The 19,983-nt window shown below is 40.6% G+C and overlaps 1 protein-coding gene across 1 annotated transcript in view; it reads right to left on the minus strand.

Moving 5' to 3' along the window:
• Positions 1-19,983, minus strand: part of TTC17 (tetratricopeptide repeat domain 17) — a 74,576-nt gene that overhangs the window by 47,061 nt on the left and 7,532 nt on the right. The window contains 10 exon segments of the mRNA XM_066635195.1: positions 1,205-1,348; positions 2,059-2,171; positions 4,514-4,674; positions 4,864-5,003; positions 5,315-5,459; positions 8,335-8,444; positions 8,784-8,915; positions 10,185-10,296; positions 12,884-13,053; positions 15,179-15,268. Of these exon segments, the coding sequence (XP_066491292.1) occupies positions 1,205-1,348; positions 2,059-2,171; positions 4,514-4,674; positions 4,864-5,003; positions 5,315-5,459; positions 8,335-8,444; positions 8,784-8,915; positions 10,185-10,296; positions 12,884-13,053; positions 15,179-15,268 (1,317 nt within the window).

Raw genomic sequence — 19,983 nt, forward strand, 5'->3', positions numbered from 1 at the left:
GAAATATTCAGAAGGTTCAGCTGGAAGGGTGAGAAGGTTCATTCCTGCCTCGTAAACAACCTTAATCTAGATCAGGGGTGGGCATTTGCAGCCCTCGGGGATCCTCAAACCAGCCGGCAGGGAGCCCCTAGTCTCCTTTGAGCCTCTGGCCCGACAGAGACTGCTGAAGCCCACGCTGGCTCATGATTGCTGGTCATGACACCCAGACGCAAACTGAGGGCTGAGTTAAAGTAAGGCTTTTTATAGTCTCCATGTGTTTTCTGCTTTTGCCTAGGCATTATTTTAGGCCCCCCTCCCCATTGACTCTGAACAACTTATCTCTCCATGTGTTTCTGGCTTGGTCTGCATGATTTCACTGTGCAAGAGGTGTGTGGCAAACGGTTCATAGTTCTCATGTGGTTCTACATGCTTGTATTGCACTTCTCATGTGTATTATAAATAAGCTCAGTAAAATTCATTCATTCATATAATGAGAAGTTCCATCTCTACTGTTATGTAAATTTATTCAAATTTGAAATATAAATTAATTTTTTTCCCCGGCCCTTGACATAGTGTCACATAGATGTGGTCCTCCTGCCAAAATGTGTCTCCATCCCTGGACATTGTGAAGTATCATGAAGCCAACAAGATGTATTAGATCTAAAAAGTATATACAGGTTGAGACTAAATGCACTATAGCAAATTAATTTAAAAAAATAAAGTTTCTTTCCTCCAGTGATTTAAAAACAGCCTTGTTGACCTTTGTGATGTAAGGTAAGAGACATTAAGAAGGCAATCCTTCTCCAAGAGCTTACAAAGGCACTTCTCTCAGCCCCTCCCTTCACCAAATCAAAATGATCACCTTTCTTTCAAGTGCTCAAGGGGAAGGGAGGGGTCCGCTGGATAGAGGATTGATGGATTGTCAGCCAGCTGCCCTCTCTCTCTCTCTCTCATTAAGGAGGCTATTGGTAAAGGACTTTTCAGTTTTTTAAACTGATTTTAAAGGGATGCATTTTCCCCTTCTCCAGGGATCAGCACATTCCTTCTCATTTGCAGGGGCCATTCGTGTTGAGTCAAATCCGTATATAAAAAATCCGTGTATAAATAGGCTGGACCTGTATTGCTAGTCTCAAACTTCTGCTTTAAGAGAGATCATTACAGAAAAATAAGCTTACCATGATGCTCTTTTAGAATGAAAAATCCAGAGCTACCCTATTCACCTTACCCTATAAGCATCAGACTCCATGCCCCATAATGAGAAGACTGAATGGGCCAAGGGGGAAGACTTCAAGGAGTAGCTGAGGTTACTGTGGTTGGCATAAAGTTCAGAATTCATCGAAATCATACTTGAAGTTGAAGAATCACCGAACTAGGAAAAGAGAAAAGAATTGCATCTGGAACTGACATCTCAAGATTTTTTAAAGTAAAATTATTTATTTGCATCATCATTACATTCAAATACTAGCACTTTATGGGATTGGTACAATTTGGTTTATTTTAAAGTTTTATTATTTGTTATGCTGATCATCTATGCACTGCCTGAAGTGCTCATAATGAGATACAAGAGTGGGATATAAACAATTTAATAAATATTTTGTTGCTACAAGTTTCTAGACCACTTGATAGTTCTCAGAAGCCAGACGACCTCTGGAATAATGAGGAAAATGTGAGGAGTAATATAATGTTTCACAAGGTAATTAATGTGCAACATTAATTTTAACACCCAAGTTCCTTAGATGCTGATATTTCAGAGCTGAATTTCTTGAAAGGTTCCATTTTGCTTAACAGAGATTGAAGTATTTTCTTTTACAATGCTACATGCTCAAGCATATTTCATTGCTGCGACCTTTAGGTTGCCAAAGTTGCTTTCCAAGATGGAGTTTAATAATCAACACAGAACCTGAGACACATGTGCCTAGTTGCTAAACCAGCACCTCACACACACACACACACATTTTGTTTTAAAAGCATAAGCTAAGGGTATATGTGCTAGAAATTAATATTTTAAACCAAATGTTTTATCAAGATACATCTATGTAGTTATAGGATTATGGAGCAGAAAGTAAACTGCAAACAAACCTCTACATATTCAACATTTTCAAACATGTCACCACGGTGATACCGAACAGGTCGGTCCCACTGACAATGTAAACTGTGCTGCTGGTTGCCCAGGCGACAAATCTGATGGTTCCCTGCAGGATATAACCACAAAACCAATATCAAGAGCTAATAAAATGTTGGTTGACAATATTTGATAGGCACAATATATAACTCAGCATCCCTAACAGAAAAGATCTTTAATCTTTCAGAATGATCCTTCTGCATTACTTCTTGGAAAATTTGCACACTACACTACACTACACTACACTACAATAAGAAAATTGTAGATACCAATTATTAGTGCTCCACTTGTGCTAATGCAGAGATTTGGCTACCTCCTTGTTGAGGCAACCTCGGGTCTCAGCAGCAAGGCTTCTCTAAAGCAATAACTAAAGACCTGTTTTATTAATAAACTGAATTAAACATTTGTACATTGCTCTGCCATTTCTGCTTTGGGTGCTCTTTGGGGAGAAAGGCGGTTTACAAATCCAATCACTCAATCAATCAATCAATCAATCAATCAAATAACTGAACTGAAAAAGCAGGTCTCAAAAAAAGAACACCCTTCCAATTTACTTCCCTATGTTAGACTAAAAACCACTCCCACTTCAACTTATTCCTCTCCTGCCTTTGTTCTACTCGCAACTATATATCATTTCACCATGCTATATAAGCAAATTCTTTAAAAGATACAACATAGCCAGTACATAAGAATTTCCCAGGAGATGTATTTGTCAATCTGAAAAACCTAGGTAACAGACACCATTACTAAATATTAGCAATAATTATTTTATACATAAAATTTTATATATGACTTTTAAATAAGTTCCCATAGCAATTTACATAGCAAGATAAAATGTTCTCTGTTCCAAACAGGCTCATATTCTAAAAAGAAGCAAAAGAAATACCAGCAAGCAGACAATACAAAAGACGCTCTGCTGGAAGTGAAGAGGAACAGCTGCTCTCCCCACTGTTAAATGTAAGAAGAGTGTCATATTCAAAAGTTCCTCTTTGCCCAGTGAGCATGCAACTCAACACAAAAGCAACACTTCAAGTTCATGCATTGTTAGTATTTTAGAGGACATCATGTTCTGGATTTTAGGTCAGAATCCAGAGAAGTCAATGCATGCTCATAAAACACTTCCCTGCATACAGAGGAAGTGTTGCTGACTTTTTTCTCGAGGTGACAATTCCTTGTCTCTAACAAAATGTTACTCTGAATGGTCCTGTGACCTTCTGCAGTCAAAATCCTTGATTCCTCTCTATTTTGTTTTTAAACCTTTCTAATCTCTCCCCAATAGGCTTCTGTGTTTAGCCCCCTAAACCAGGCTGCTGAGATATCTTGCTGCAAGAATGTCTTTTAATTTGGCACCATTACAGGAGAGGCACATGGCAAGGCAGACATGTTATGGTTGCCTATCTTCCCCTTTACAAAACACTGGATTCTGGCCAGCCCTCCTGTTGGAACTGGCAAGCAACAGCTGATTGGATATTCAAGCCTCACCTGACCAAGACATGGGACAAGTAAAGGCTCAGGCAGTTGTAAGCCATCTGACTGACTGAATCTATGACAGAAAACCTATAAATAGGTTTTATGTACATAGATGCCAAGAATGTTGCCCACTCCATCACTGGAAAACAGCAGCTGTTTTAAGGAAAGGGGCACACCCACCCATTTGGCAATATCACAGATGTATGAACCTGGAACAGGGACACTGTTCAGTTAAACAAATCAAAGGACATTGTTTTATTTTGCCACTTGCATTTTACTCTTTGCCAATCATCACACCTTTTTGTTATACCTGTTCTTTTTTAAAAAATAAATGCCTTCCTTTTGCAGCCCTTCCTCCTTCCCCTTCTTATTGCTTTGTTCTTTCAGTCCTTTAAAAAAACTCCTTTCTATTTTTGACTGTTTTACTGCCTGGTTCAAGATCATTCAGGAGGGGGTAGGTTGCCATGCTTCCCAGACTGCTCCAATTATTTCTGGAAGAAAGCCCAAATCTGGGGGCTTTCGGTTCACTAGGGAGAAGGGTCTCCAAGTGACCTCCTTCTGTCTGGGCTCCTCGCCTTGCTGATGGCAATGAATGCTGTTGTTTTTCCCAATAAATACAGCCTAAGCAGTAGGAAGTTAGTGATAGTTTCAACTCTGCCAGGCACTGTGCCAATTTTGCTCTTCCTTTTCCCCTTTGCATCTTCCAAAGCAGCTTTTGGGGGCAGAAATAGAGGGCTGATATTGAAAGGAAGTGGTATTTGGATCCCAGTCATAAAAACAGAACTAAGCAGCATCACTGCCTTTGTTTAGAATTGGATAATGAAAAACTTACAAAAATGTAAGCTTTTGATCAACCGTTTTCTAGCAAACATAATTCCTCAAAAAAACTCATTAATACATTTTGTTTTTCACATTTGTTAATAGCCATTTTGTGATAAGTACCCAGTTGCGCCTCTTTTGCCATCTGCGTTTCATGGATGATGTTCCTCAAGATCTGCTCTTCCTGAATCAACTTGTGCTTTTCTAAGATCTCCTGTTGCCTCAAATAATGATCATGCTGCTTCTGATATTCCTTCAGTTCATTTAATGTCCGCTGAAGTGATCTTGAAACATTTAAACACCAAGAAAGAGTAAGTTTAAGTTGCTTTAAATGCCCTTTCCTGCAGACTTTAGCACTATTTTCAAGCTTTAAAAAGCACACACGCTAAATATGGTTATGCAACTGCATGCTATCACACCAATAAGCCTACTGCTGAAATTCTGCTTAAATTTCAAGAGACTATCTTAATCACCTGTGTTGAGCCTCCAACTTCTGTTCAAGCTTTTGCTGACATAGGACAGCATGTTTCCTTTTTATTGCTTGCTCAAACCCTGGTTTGGCCTGTAAAGCATGATCATAACACAGTACTGAGTGGTTGTATTCCCCAAGCATCTGAAAAGGGATTGAGAAGGAGGCATGTTAGCAGCATTCACTGCTTTTGAGCTTATTTACAGCGACTACTAATTTTGTCAAGAGACTGCTCCGAAAGCAAATTATGTTTAATATACTAGCTACTTTAATTAGGCTTTCAAAAAAAGAATAAGACACTTTTAAGTGTCAGCTTAGAGATCAATTCCTCTGCAAAGTCCAGTGGATTCAATCATTCCAGTCCTGAAGATGCATCTGTCTTACGGCTCCATTTGTTACAGTTAATCAATACAATGCAACCACTCTACATGACTGAAAAGGAAGGTCTTATTTACTGCATATATGTTTCCTAAAGTATAATAGCTGGTGAAGACATCACTGTAATCCAGAGCTGCGTGGACCACGATGGCTGCATCAGCAGAGAAGTGAGCCCTGTGCAACACATTGGCCAGGTTTATCAGTGCAATATCTTTATTGTGCCTGAAAAAGAATAGAAACAGTCAGTAAGGTGCTGCTGTGGTGTTTTTCTAAACCAGTGACACTCAAAATAGTGACCACTGTGCGCTCGGACTGTGCGCTCGGACTGCGGTCACCATCTGGACTTCATCCAATCACTCTGCCCATGCGCTGTGAAGTTCCCCTCTATCAGGGAACAGGGACACTCTGGGCAGTTGTGCTGTCTGCCTGGCATCCCAGAAGGCTGTGCGACAGGATGTCTGGACAGATGCCCCCAGGCTGTGGTTTGAACAGCCCTGTTCTAAACCACAGGTATATTTGGCATTTCTGGTTAAGCAATTAAAGGAGGTAGTGGTGGAAAGCCATTGGTCAGAGTATAGGGAAAGATACATTTCAGGCAAGCTGACAATCATGACAACAGTACTGAGGTACCCTCCAGGGTATTCATGCTCTGTAAGAACTGGTTCTTTGCATCAACACAGCATGCATCTGTACCGTGAAAACATCTACCCAATAATCTACAGGCGCATGGCCTCTTAGAACACAAGTACTATGGATAAGGTCATTGGATTAATTTTTTTAATGGTAGCTAGATCAGGTAATTTTAAAATACTCAACAGTTTCGCTAATTGGGAAAATATTATACACATATCTAGAAAGTGCTATATAAATAACACACAGACAATCTTTTTCTCTTCTTTGGCACCAGAACTAGGATTTCAGATATCTATCTGAAATTGTAGTTACATAAGCAAATTTTAATATATATAATTCCACCAAGTATTTGCTTATTAATATCGTTAAAGAAACATATTTTATTTAAATAAAACAGATAATGAAATGCTGCTTCCCAAGTCTTAAATGAAAGCCTTGCACCAATTCTTTCTTAACAGGTAATAGTGGGCATACCATAATCACAGTGGACTTTACTAAGAATAAGTTTTGCTATAACTCAAGACCTGGCATGAATACAGTCATTGTATACATACATAGTTTTGTTGTATATACACACTGTATTCTTTTCCATCAGAATTTTAAAAAAATTTACAAGACTGCATTTTCAGGATCTCTTAATAGCTAATGCATAACTAATCTGTGTGAAGTAACCCTAAAAGTGCACCCTTAACACTAAGAACGTAAGAAGAGCCTTGGTAGAACTGGATCAAGATTCACCTTGTCCAGAGTTCTTTACTAGAGTTCTTTACCAGCAACAAACAGGCAAAAAGTACTCTAGCAGAGATTAGCCAGTTGTCCACTAGCGGATCATGAACTATCTTTGGCTCACTCCTACTTTACAGCAGTTCCAATGAATCCACACAAATCCAATCCAATCAGTACCATTTTTAAAGTTCTGAAGGGTTTGGGGCTAAGTCATCTTAAGAAACATCACTCATAAGCTTTTTGTCATGTGCTTCAATTCTACCCAGGACACCCTGCTCTAGGGGCATCTGTCAAATGAGACATGTAAGGGTATGCTAGAAAATGGGCATTTTTAGTAGTGGCATCTGCTTAGTACAGTTGATTATGCTCCTTCCTTATTTTCCCTCAGGAATTAGTCAAGATGTGACTTTTTCATAAAATCTTCGGACCTAGCTGAGTTGATTCATGAATCCCAGACTTGTTGCTGGATTGTTGCTGTGGCTCTTTGTAACTGACAACTGTTTTTGTAGCTAATAATTTTAACATTCTACTGGTGCTAGCTGTTTTAGTGTATCTGAAACACTTTTAAAAAATCATTCCTGTTGGCCACTTTGAGACAAAGCAAGAAATAAATGTTTCAAATTAATGCTGTCTCTGATGCCCTGTTTTTCAATATCGGATGATTTGTTGATTGATATTACCATTGCAGATTGTTTTTTTTCCACAGATTTGCAAATAAAATATAAGTTTACAAAATAATTTTGTGAAATAGAGTCTTATATACTCTGCAAACTGGTAGTTTACCCACTTCAGTATCCTGAGTAAATATTTATATGAAAGAAAACTGGCACTTTTAAACTATGGTGTTGCAATCAACCAGCATTTTTAATAGCCATAAAGGCAAACACACTTCCAGTTTTTCTGAAGAAGCATAGCTTGGGTTTGTCATATAGGAATCCGACTTTTAGTCCTCACTCTGTAATTTCTCAGCAGTTTTAGCTACTTCTAATGGATCTTTAACCAACAAATAATTGAGCTAGGAGGAAGTCACATTCAACGTACTACTGTGAGAAAGTGAATTACAGCTAACTAACAGAGCACACTCTAAGGCTAGCATAAAGCAATGCCGTTGTAAAACATTCTAGTTAATTATACAAGCATGCCTCTATATCCCAGATAAACGGAATGCCCCAACCATCTGGAGGTGAGGGGAGCTTTATAAGGCATTAAAAACCTCACTTCTGGTTTTCATAGAGAAATCAGAAGTAGTGTTTTTCACTATTTTCAGGAATTCTGAGCCTGGCAGAGGTCGCAGGTGGACACCAGCGGCCTCTGCCTGGCTCAGAAGACCCTCCAGTGGCAAGGGAAGAACAGCTCCCCTTGGAAGGTGGGCATGGGGAGCCCTCCCACATCTGCGAATAAGTGAATCCATGGATACAGGACCTGCGGATACGGGGCCTCCGGTATGTAGTTTAGTGTTCACTCTGTGAACACTCTCTAAACAAACAGTTAAGTGTTTAAGTTAGCTGGCAGTACGTACCAAGCAGCATGTGCTAAAAGTGGCTAATGCATATAAACTCGAGAGATGGTTGGGTCTGCAGACGACGATATGGAATAAGGAAGCAACTTCATTGCAGAACCATATTTGTCTAGGTGGGATACAACTTACACTCCTGTTCCATTTAATTTCTAAAGGTACAATGCATTGTACCAGGCTGCTATTAAAAGTTATTCATCTGCTTCATGGCGAAGACCTCACCTTGAAGAAAAATGGAGGGCCCGCATGGCACACTCCACCACCTGAAATGGTTCATTCTTTATTCGCCAATAGAAGGAAGCCATATTATACAATACCCAAGAAGAAGAATTCTGTAAAGATAAAAACATACAACCAATGTGAAAAACAAACACTAATAGAGCTTTCAGCTAGAGAAGGCTAAAACCAGATTATGAACCCACTCTTCTTTGTCTAGCCTTCATAATAAATGACAGTCATAAGGGCTAGAAATGTGAACTCTTGACTACAACAAAAATGAAAGCATGGCAACATGCATCCCACTAAAATACCTCTAATTGCTGGAATGATTTTTCCAAACTAGTACACAGACAGCATCTAAACATAAAAGTGTTCTTCAGATATTAAACTATAATCCTGCTGTATCAATGTACTTTGTGGGAGTACAATCAAAGCACTATTATTAGCCATACCTTCATGAGACCTTCATAGATGCGATGGCCAATCTCCTCTACGCTTTTTCCTAACCGTCTGGATAAGTAAGTAAATATAGGATCTTCTTTAGGTAATAGAGGTGCAGAAAGATTAACTCTTTCTTGAATACCCTAGATTTGGAGAAAAAAGTCAATGATTGGACATATGCAATAGTATCCTATAGCAGCAAAGTGGACTGACTTCACTCTTCTGAAGTCTGCTTTCACTTCCATGGTTCACTAACATGTATACAATTTTGCTTAAGAACTTTAATAAGATATTTCTTCCCAGCACTCTGCAGCTCATATTCAGTCCTCAACAACAGCTTTTGGGACAGCTCGGGATCTCAGGAGGTAGTAGAAGATGTTTTGATGAGCATAGCTTCAGTCAGGACTATGCTTTGGATAATAGCCCAAGTGCCTTTGCTGCACAGATTCAAGCTCTAACTAGTTTTGCATTCTTTTAAGAATCCTGACAGGCACTAAGAGGTATACCAAAAATTGGCCAGTAGTTCACCTCCTTTCTTTTTTACCTCCCCATTATCATACACTACTCAACAGTCTCAAGAGACATTAGTAACATTAAGCCTGATTGCTGAAACAAAAGATATTATGTACCAAGCTGCAAAGACTGCCCAGGAGTGTCTGTTCTAGTGGCTGTCTGCTGGTGTTCTTTTTGCATCTTTTTAGATTGTGAGCCCTTTTGGGACAGGGAGCCATTAGTTATTTAATTTTTCTCTGTAAACCGCTTTGTGAACTTTTAGTTGAAAAGCGGTACATAAATACTGTTAATAATAATATAATGGCATACATCTGCAAAAGATATCTAAGGTTCTCTTTTAAGTTGTCAGATTTCATATAATGATTTTTAAGCATGTCACCAGCTCAGAAAAAAACACTATTTATTGAAAATCCTCATTGTGGTATGCAAAAGATAAACTCTAAAATAAGTTAAAATACAGCAAAAGCACAGATATGATAGCCGATTACAGCATGCATGAACAGAGCAGAAAAACACTTCACTAGAAGGTTCACTGCTCTAGTATCCACATAAAAACACTAGTTCAATGGAAAAGTGGTGTTCCAACCATGCCGTAAGATATTTTACCATGCAAAGTTCAACAGGAATTAAAGAACTACCTGAGAACACCAGAAGCTCTGCCCATTTTCTGAGCTTTCCCTTAATGTCACACATATTGTGGTGCTACAAAGTTGGTGAGCTTCCATTAAGGAAGAAACAAAACTGTGTCTTAAGATGACAAATTTGCTTCAGATAACATATTTTCCACATGTGGTGACTATAAAAAAAAAATAACTCTGACTCCAGAATGCACTTAGCCAGCTCAGTATGAGGGGCAGATCAGAGGTAAGTCGTAGAAACCAACACAACTGATTACTTACCCGTAAGTGCTGGAATGCATGAATGCTGTATGGAAGATCTAGAATTTTTGTACAGTCTGGCTGTTCTAGGTCTGGAGATAAAGGGGATTTTGTGTCGACATAGTCTTCAGGACTAAAGCCAAAAAGCAATGTATTAGAACATTTATTTGCAGTGGATAATATCACAATAAGTAGGTACAACAACTGGAGCTAATGATTATTAGAAATTATTATTAACGATCATTAGAAAAGGTATTGAGAACAAAACGGCTAATATTATAATACCACTGTACACATCTATGGTAAGGCCACACCTGGAGTATTGTGTCCAGTTCTGGTCGCTGCATCTCAAAAAAGACATAGTGGAAATGGAAAAGGTGATCAACCAAAATGATTACTGTAATCAACCAAAATGATTACTGGGCTGGGGCACCTTCCTTATGAGGAAAGGCTACGGCGTTTGAGCCTCTTCAGCCTAGAAAAGAGGCGCCTGAGGGGGGACATGATTGAGACATACAAAATTATGCAGGGGATGGACAGAGTGGATAGAGAGATACTCTTTACACTCTCACATAACACCAGAACCAGGGGACATCCGCTAAAATTGAGTGTTGGGAGAGTTAGAACAGACAAAAGAAAATATTTACTCAGCGTGTGGTTGTGGAACTCTGTGGAACTCCTTGCCACAGGATGTGGTGATGGCGTCTGGCCTGGACGCCTTTAAAAGGGGATTGGACAAGTTTCTGGAGGAAAAATCCACTATGGGTTACAAGACATGATGTGTATGTGCAACCTCCTGATTTTAGAAATGGGCTATGTCAGAATGCCAGATGCAAGGGAGGGCACCAGAATGAGGTATCAGGTGTGCTCCCTGGGGCATTTGGTGGGCGGCTGTGATATACAGGAAGCTGGACTAGATGGGCCTATGGCCTGATCCAGTGGGGTTGTTCTTATGTTCTTATGATTAGTGAGATGGTGCTAAACCTTAACTGTTTCCTGTAACACTGAGCATTCATTTTCATACACCAAGATTTCTCTCAACAAATCAATCTGCATTAATAGCATCTTTGCTGAGTTACTAGGCTGGAAACCAGTTTTAATTTTCTCTCAGAAAACAAACAACTAGATTCATGCTTAGGGTTCTCTAGTGGTATCATTTTAAGGGCGTTTCTTTCTCAATGCAAAATTAACATGAACAATAGTCTGAATCAAGGAAATCATCATCTGACCTACTGACAGTGAGCAAAGCCCTACAAATAGGTCCCTAATTCTGTTGACAGAAGCCTCTTTCATTACATTTTAGAAAGCTTAACCCATTTTTGCCTGGCCCACAGGTGTACACATTAGGTTCCTGTTGCATATATGCAGCATTGAGCAGAAATGGTTTAAGAATGCCTACAAAGAACAGACAAGCAAATACTGTTGTGGCAGACTACACAAGTTTTGAGAGGATAGTGCCCAATAAATAAAAGTGAGTTGCAAATGTTAATGTAAGTCAAACAAAATGTTCTGATAACTCAATACTAACTAGTTATTAAGTAGACTCCCGGAGCATTACATTAGTGCTAGTCAGTATAACCACCACTCACTTCCATAAGAGAGGAGAATGCATGCTACAGGAACAGATTACATTTTTGGCACTGAGGTATAAACACCACTTGAGTTGACTGGCAACCTGCATAAAATCTGCATGATTATTGTACATACCAGGCCCTTGGTTGTGGTTAAATTCAGTTTTATTCCTTATTGCTTTAGAGCAGTTGTTCCTTTTCACTATTGATATAATATCTCTGCCGCAGGCTGCGGTTTTCAATTATTGTCAACAAACCTGTTAGCTAAGTAATTCCTATTATAACCAATGGAGAAACAGAGCTCAGAATAATCAACTTATCCATGGCTACCAAGTGAAACCCATGAACTAGCTGGCATATTCTCCTCCCCGTGGTTCCTAGTCACTACTGTATTCAGTGTTCTGGGTAAATCTTCAAGACTGCTAGAAGGTTAGAAATATTTTAGTTCAGATATTAAAAATTGTTAAAGCTTTGACGGTTTTATTCCCTTTACCAATCTCTCAACAATACTGCCCATATCTCTTCACAGTATTTTTTCAAATTAAAAGGCAATCGACTGGATTGAATCCAGAACTTGGTTTGGATCCAAATGTGTGCGTGAATCTTGTGAGGAAAGTCTGAACAGCAGTTTGCGGTAAAGGACAGGGATCAGTCACTCAAAAAGAAGAATTTAAAGTTTATGCCGGGGATACCGAATACATGAATAAGCACATCTTTGGATACACGCCTATAAATGCATCATTTTAATCATGCAAGTTCTTGAGATTCTAATAAAAGTTCAGAGACCTTAGGGGTGAGGGGATATGTGTAAAAGATTCTGCTCTGTACCAACAACTGATATACAGAGTCTATGGCAAGCATTTCTCAAAAGAGACCATCAGTTGTCCAATGGTAACAAGATTAAGGTTGCAATCTTATCCACACTTTCTTGGGAGTAAGCTCCATTGATCACAACAGAATTTACTTCTGAGTAGATATGCATAGGATTGTGCTGCAAATCTTTCTTTGCATTCACCAAAACCAGCTGCAATTTAAAGGTTATCCAACAGTTCCCAAAACTTCATTAATACTAAAAACTGCAATGAGTCCCCCTCCCAACACCTGAACTTACAGCTATTGTAAATTCTTGTACAATTAGTCATCCCACACCTGATATCTTTGCTCTCTAAGGTGATGTATGTGCCATCATAGAGATCCAAGTCCCCCAAGGGCACCTTTGCTTTAATACAGTCTGGGTCTTCTTTATTATGCCGTTGTTCCAATCCTGTGTCTCGGTCTTCATTCTCCTCTATATGGATCTTTTGAGCAACTAATTGTTTCTACAAGAGAAAGAAGTAAGCCAAATTCTTCAAGATATTAAAAAAATGCTAAACTGAAATATCAACTTGCTTATAAAAACTCATATATTAAGAATGGCATGCCCTGAGAATTTTGTTTATATGTTTTGTTCTTGAAAACATTGGCCAATAAGGATGCTGAAGATATCTAGATTCTTATCCAACATGAAAGTGTAGATCAATTCCTAGCATGTAGTTGATCATAACCATAACCCACCAAAAGGGTCTTTGTGTGTGTGGGAATTGCTGCCACTTGTGCGAAATACTTCCCTCCCATTTCCACTTAAGTGAAACACACACACACCACATGTCAAATTTGCCAGCTGAAGGAACCCTTCTGAGAACTAAGAGGTACAGATGCTGTAAGAAACTGATCAGGTGAGCTTGGATTTTGACCTCCAAGACTGGTTTCTTATGAGCAGGATTGGGAGCCCTGACCATGAGCATAGGAGCTCAAGCAATCTGGGCTATGCTTGCTCTGATCCTCCAAGCACCTCTGCTGCCACCTTCCTTGTCCCAGGTCACCCAGTATCTTAGCTTAGGAAATGAGGAGACACAAAGGCTGATACACAAACACTTGATGGTTTACATTGAGACTACAGACCCTAGCAGCCTGGGAAGGGAAATGATACTCTGCACAATTTTTCCAGTCAGAAGCTTGGCTTTGCTCCACACCACCTCTACACTAGTGCCTTTCTTGACCCAAGGTGATAATACATGCCTGACCAAACCCAGGGCGTGACCAAACCCAGGGCTTGATAATATAAGCCCTGACCAAACACACGCCTGCCCCCTTATCCGCAGGGGATCTATTCTGCAACCCCCCCCCCCCATGGATAGCTGAAACCGTGGATACAGGTAACACCCATCCCTGCGGTTTGGAGGTACCCTCTTGGTGGTGAGGGGAACTCTGTGCTCAGCAGAAGTTGAGGACATCTGTCCCAGGCGTCTGCTGGGCTCAGAATGAGCTTTAGAGTTCAAAACATGACTTCTGGTTTCACGGAGAAACCGGAAGTGACATTTTCAATGCCTTATAAGGTGTCTTTGGACATCTTTGACCTCTGCTGAGCTCAGACTCCACTCTGGAGGTGAAAGGAGTGGCTTGCCTCTGGAGGAGGCTTGTACTGCGGCCGGCCCTGATACGTAGATAACTGAATTCGCGGATACGGGGCCCCTGTATGCTCAGTATTGTACTGCTGGGGTAGAGAGGATGGTGGCGGCAGCCAACCACCACTGCTTCCACTGCAGTCTCCCCAAAGCAAACTTCTGGGTGCCTGAGGATGGGGGGAATAGAGGCAGCAGTGGTGGAGGCAAGACTTGGATACTTTGGGATAGATTGTTGTGATCACGCACAAAACTTAAGGGATCTGTGCACACATCCAAGTCCTTTCAGGTTTAACCAAGGAAAGCTTGTGCATCTTGCTCAGAACTACTTGTGCAGTTCATCAATATTTTAAAAACACAGACTGTTTTCTCCCCCTCCCCCTCTTTTTAATAAGACATGGACTTTGTGTAAGGCCATGGCTACTCTGGCAAATAGTGAAGTTACATGGGCCCACGCTTGTTCTGGGAGACAAAAAATAAAACTGCTTTTCCCCATGAAGTAATGTTTTGTTGAACACATTTTGCATAACTACACCATTTCAAGTGGCCACTAAAAAACTCTTCTTCAGATATCAGCTGGGATTCAAAAAGCTACTTAGGTTCATGCTCAAGACTTTGCATGAGTCCGGTGGCATTTTTTTGTTGAACAACTGCCTTTTGGGCTATATCGCAAATTTCTTTACTCTCCCCATTTTCAAAAGACATTTGCTGTGAGACCATGGGGGTTGCTGTTCAAGATAAACAAACCTAAAGCTCCGTTGGGCCCATGAAACTAATTAAATTGATCATTAGACCCTGGCCAAGATTTACAGCACAAAAAAAGCCAAAAATGGATCTATGTAGACAATGAATGTAGACAATAAAACTACTACATATGTTACTGGCACCTAAGCATCCAGCAAAAATATGTTCAATTCCTCCAATACAGATACTTGATCAAACAACAAACGCTGCTTACAATTGAGGTCTTTCTGACTACTGTAAAACACTACCATAGCCTCACCTCCAGCTCTTTGAGGTAGTTCACAGTTGTTTCCTGTCTCATTAGCATCACTAAATCATGTGGATGTTTCAAGTTCATCGGCGAATCGACCTGGAAGAGAGTTCAAAATAGCTACTATTATAAGTTCTCTTCAAAACTTGATCAAATTTATTATTGTTCTCATACACTGGTCTCATACAACTGATAAAATAAGAAGCAGAGGCTCTTATTTACATTGTTTGGATCAAGTATTCCTCATATTTTTTTATTTTAAAGTACATAAAGAGTCCAAAGAAATACTGTACTACTGTGCTATCATGTAAAATTATTTGCAATTTATCTGTTAGCTAAATTAACTTGGTATTTATAATACACTGAAATTTTACACTATTTCCTCCTCAGAAGCCCTGTTGCAAAGTAAATGCTGACTTAAATGGCCTACTAGGTTGTTCCTCCTCAAAAGTCAAGCAAAACATGTAAGTTTTTAAGCCCCGATACAGATGAATTAACAGGGTCACATGAGGTCACAACCCTTGCTGCAGTCAAAAGCTTGGCGGCTTACCTAACATACAGTGTTACAGTAGTGGAACCTACATATCGCCAGCACATGGGAAATCATGGCCTGATTCAAGAAAGACCATAGTTGCAGGGCCGGGTTAAGCTAGTTCGAGGCCTGAAGCATGTGTTCTAAAGGGACCTGGCGATGGAGTGTCAGCAGCAGTAAAAGATCCCCTCCCAGCAAATGGCAGATAAAACATTCTCTTGGTGTGCAAGCAAACACCAGATAAAGACTTTGTTTTGCTCTTCTTCAGACTGTGTCTCTTCACAATAATGAGGTTGCTCCTCAACTTCCAGCTCGCTGCTCATTCTCGTTGCTCTGAACTTCTATTTGCTGCAGAACTCTGAACGGCGAGCCCAATGAAGAAGCCACTGACTCAACAGAGCACTGAGAGTTGGAGCCATTGGAGCAGCGTCACATAATGTTCGAAGCAAGAAAAAAGGTCAGGGAAAGAACTGGGCAGCAATGGGAAAGCAAAGAGTGGGTGGTTGGGCGGCAGCTGCGTGCCTCTATCTTCTTGCCCTGATGGGCCTTCAGTGTGGCTGGGAAGCCCTCAGCATGGCTGAGTGTGGCTGGGAAGACCTCAGCATATGCTACTACAATAATCTGGCCCTGCATAGTTGGTGCACTAGCCTAAGTTCACTAAGGGCACTCCAGGCCACAAACTGTCACCCGGACATCCAATTTCAAGACTGGGTCCTGGAGCATGCCAAACTGTGCACTTGATCTTTCAAAGGAAGTGCAACCCCCATCCAGAACAAGTTGACATTACAGTTCCTGGGTCACAAATCTCTTCACTAAATAGCTCTTCTTTCTGGTTCAGATTTAATTTCAGCTTGTTAGCCCCATTCATCCCATCACTGACTCCAGACAGTTATTCAGGACTTCCACTGTTTTCTTGGTTGATGAAAAATGAGAGATACAGCTGGGCATCATCTGCATATTGAGAACATCTAATGGTGAATACCCAGATGATCTCCCTCAGTGGTTTCACCTAGAACCGGGGTGTCAAACATAAGGCCCGCAGGCCAGAAGAGGCCCGCAGAAGATCTTTATTAGGCCCTCGAGTTCTCCCTGCACCACCAACAGCTGTCAGCTGCTGAGCTGTGCTGATAATTGGGCTCTCCATATCTTGAAAATATGATCAGATTTGTGTATTTTATCTTCTGTCATTGGAAGTTCCTAAGTGAGAAAAGTGCTTATTTCTAATCATGACCTCCTTAATGACATCGCTTTGTGCTTAATGACATAGCTTCTGGTCCTTAGCAGGCACCATGAATGCTATTTGGTCCACTGTTTGAAATGAGTTTGACCCATGACCTAGATGATACAACGCATGCTGAGGCCGAATGGAACTCTGAGGAATACCACTTCAAGGTACCAGAGAGGAGTTCCTCCAGCATTATCTTCTGGAGCCTATGCTACAGAAAGGACAGGAATCTGTACTCTCTAGTCCCATCTTGACAAGGCAGTTCAGAACAATGATGTGATCAAAGATATTAAAAGCTACAGACAGGTACAGGAGAACCAACAGGGATGAACTCCCCCATCCAACTCTCCATCAGTATCCACTGATTTTTTTTTTTTAATCCACTAGGTGTTCCAGAATGGAATCCCAGTGAATAACAAGGCACGACCTGTAATCAGTTTCTTCCCTAGAAATTCCTAGAGTTAGGTTGCTCCACTCAAGAGTGGCATGTTGGAGACTGGCTGATTGTGGCCTCACAAAGAAGGGTGTAGGAACTGTTTCTTCAAAGCAGATTGACTACTGACAATAAGGCAAAGGGTGTAGTTCCCTCAATCAAAGAATTAATCACCCTTCCTGCTCATTCAGCACCACCCCCATGCTTCTACACATCAAGTTGCACAAGGGTCAAAGGAGCACAAGGATATTGCACACTTCTAAGTATCTTATCTATATACTCACAATCTGAAAAGAATCTCAAACAGTGTTACAAACAGTTGCATTGGCAACCAAACTAGAGTTTAGGCTGTGATAGATGCAAGTGATTTTTTTCTGTAAGTTTGCCTCCTTACTACCCTGGAAGTTGAACCAATAGAATAAAAAATATCGCGTTAATTGGCCAAATGAGCTGTAAAAATGTTCGTATTCAGTCTGACTTTACACTACAACCTGCTGGGAGATACAGCTTGCTTTCATTCCACTGACTATTTTACTGAATGCTGGAGTTTTATCTTGAAACTAGTTTCTTGTTGCAAACTGCTTTGAGGATCTTTTTCAAAAGCCAGTCAAATTTTTATGCCATTTTAGTTTTGAATGGATGACTAAACATAAGAGATCACCTATATACTAGGCTCCAAACTTCTTGGAGCAGGAACAGGGAGAACATGCTACAAAAGTCAGAACAGAATCATTAAAGATGGTCTTACAGGCTTCACTGGTGCACTTAACAGATCAGCTTTTTGTAAAGATTCACACGTTAAAGCACATCTTTCATGTTTCTAGCCTCTCTTATATGTATTTTGAGCACAGTTTGAAACCAACTGTCTAGCTCTTCCAATACAACACAGATTATCAGATATCTTGGCATAACGTTTTCACCAAAAGAATTGGAGAACAAAGTAGAAATCAACAACCTTGGAACACACTGTACAGAAGTGCTTTAAGTATCTATTCACTCACACCATATGTTCCACTGACTTCCTGTTGCTCTTTACATAATGCAAGAAAGAGAAGTGGACAATTCTGTTGCATATAGTGGCGGGATACACAACTGAGTCACAAAGTGAGTCATTCACTGCATGCCAAAGTTAAGAGTCTTGGGGTGGCACATGATCTATATCAGTGTTTCTCAAACAGTGGCATACCACCCATGGTACTTGAGGTGGTGGTACTTATGGGACCCCCCCAAACCCCTACTGCCTGGCAGTGAGATCAGCAATACATTGCAACAAGAAGCAATAGGAGGCTTGGTTTGGTGGGCAGAGCTCCAACATGTGCTTTTCACATGCTCAAGAAAGCCCGCCCAGGTCCTCTTACCAGCATTTGTCACATTGTGTCTGGCTTCCCAGTCTGGAAGTAACTGGCAATGACATCATCACCAGGTACTTCCAATAAATGGACCATGAGAAGTGGTACAGTGGGGGACAAACATTGGAAATACTGATTTATGCTGTAATCACTAAATTAGCTAGGTGCTCTTAACTGTAGTTCAGATGAGTTACAAAATATTTGGGATGAGGCAGCAAAAAAGCATTCAAGCCATGTTCAGGTCACCTCTTTCTGTGGGAATATTTATTTATCTATTCATTTATAGGATTTTTTATCCCACCTTTCTCCTGCACCAAAGGGGACTTAAAGCAGCTAACAATATCAATATAAAATAAAACAATATATATTAAAAACAAAACATTAAAACAATTAAAACACTCAGAATCACCACAATTAAAATATCATTTTTTTAAAAAAGCACCAGCCCCCAGTGTCAGTTAAAAGCCATCATAAATAAGATCTTGAGGCCCCACCAAAAGTTCTCCAGAGAGGGAGCTGTTCTTAATTCTAGGGAAAGGGAATTCCATGAATGGGGAGCCACCACCAAGAAGGCCCTACTCCTAGCCACCCCTCCCCTTTACCTCTCTTGGTGGCAACACAGTCAGCAGGGCCCCCTCAGATGACTCATGGGTAGGATTGGTAATATTATATGGACAAAGGCGGTCCCTCAAATAGCCTGGGCCTGAACCATACCGGGCTTTAAAAGACAAAACTAGCACTTTGAATTCAGCCCGGAAACGAACCAGCAGCCAGTGTAGCCGCCAAAGCAGCGGCCTGACTGAGTTGAACAGACTCAGCTCCAGCAACCACATGGGCAGCCATGTTCTGTAATAGTTGCAGTTGGAATATTCCAAGTTAAGTTCCATAAGGTGAAATGAGAGAGTTAAGTGGAGAGAGGAAGTACCTATATGACTTGGGACAAGCTAAGAAGCAAGTACAATGCAAATCACAATGTAATCAGCAAAATAAAAACAGGGATGACTGAGTCCAGCATGACTTGACTCAAGTTGAGTCCCGAGTCTACGCCCCATGACTCAACTCGAAAGCGAGCCCTAAAGGGAGGACTTTCTGAGTCACCCAGAGTGTTTTGGGGACTAGAAAAGACGAGTCCCGAGTCCCTTCAGTAAAAAAGTCAGCCACGGCTCTGCGGAAAAAATGGAGCTGCTGCCAGGGTGTATGTGCGTGTCAGAGTTCTTTTTAAACATTCCCCTGAAGTCCCTGCTCATCCCATAAGTAAGCATAAGCCACTGCTGT

Source organism: Tiliqua scincoides, chromosome 1 (genome assembly GCF_035046505.1).
Source record: "Tiliqua scincoides isolate rTilSci1 chromosome 1, rTilSci1.hap2, whole genome shotgun sequence".
Taxonomy (NCBI): Eukaryota; Metazoa; Chordata; class Lepidosauria; order Squamata; family Scincidae; genus Tiliqua; species Tiliqua scincoides.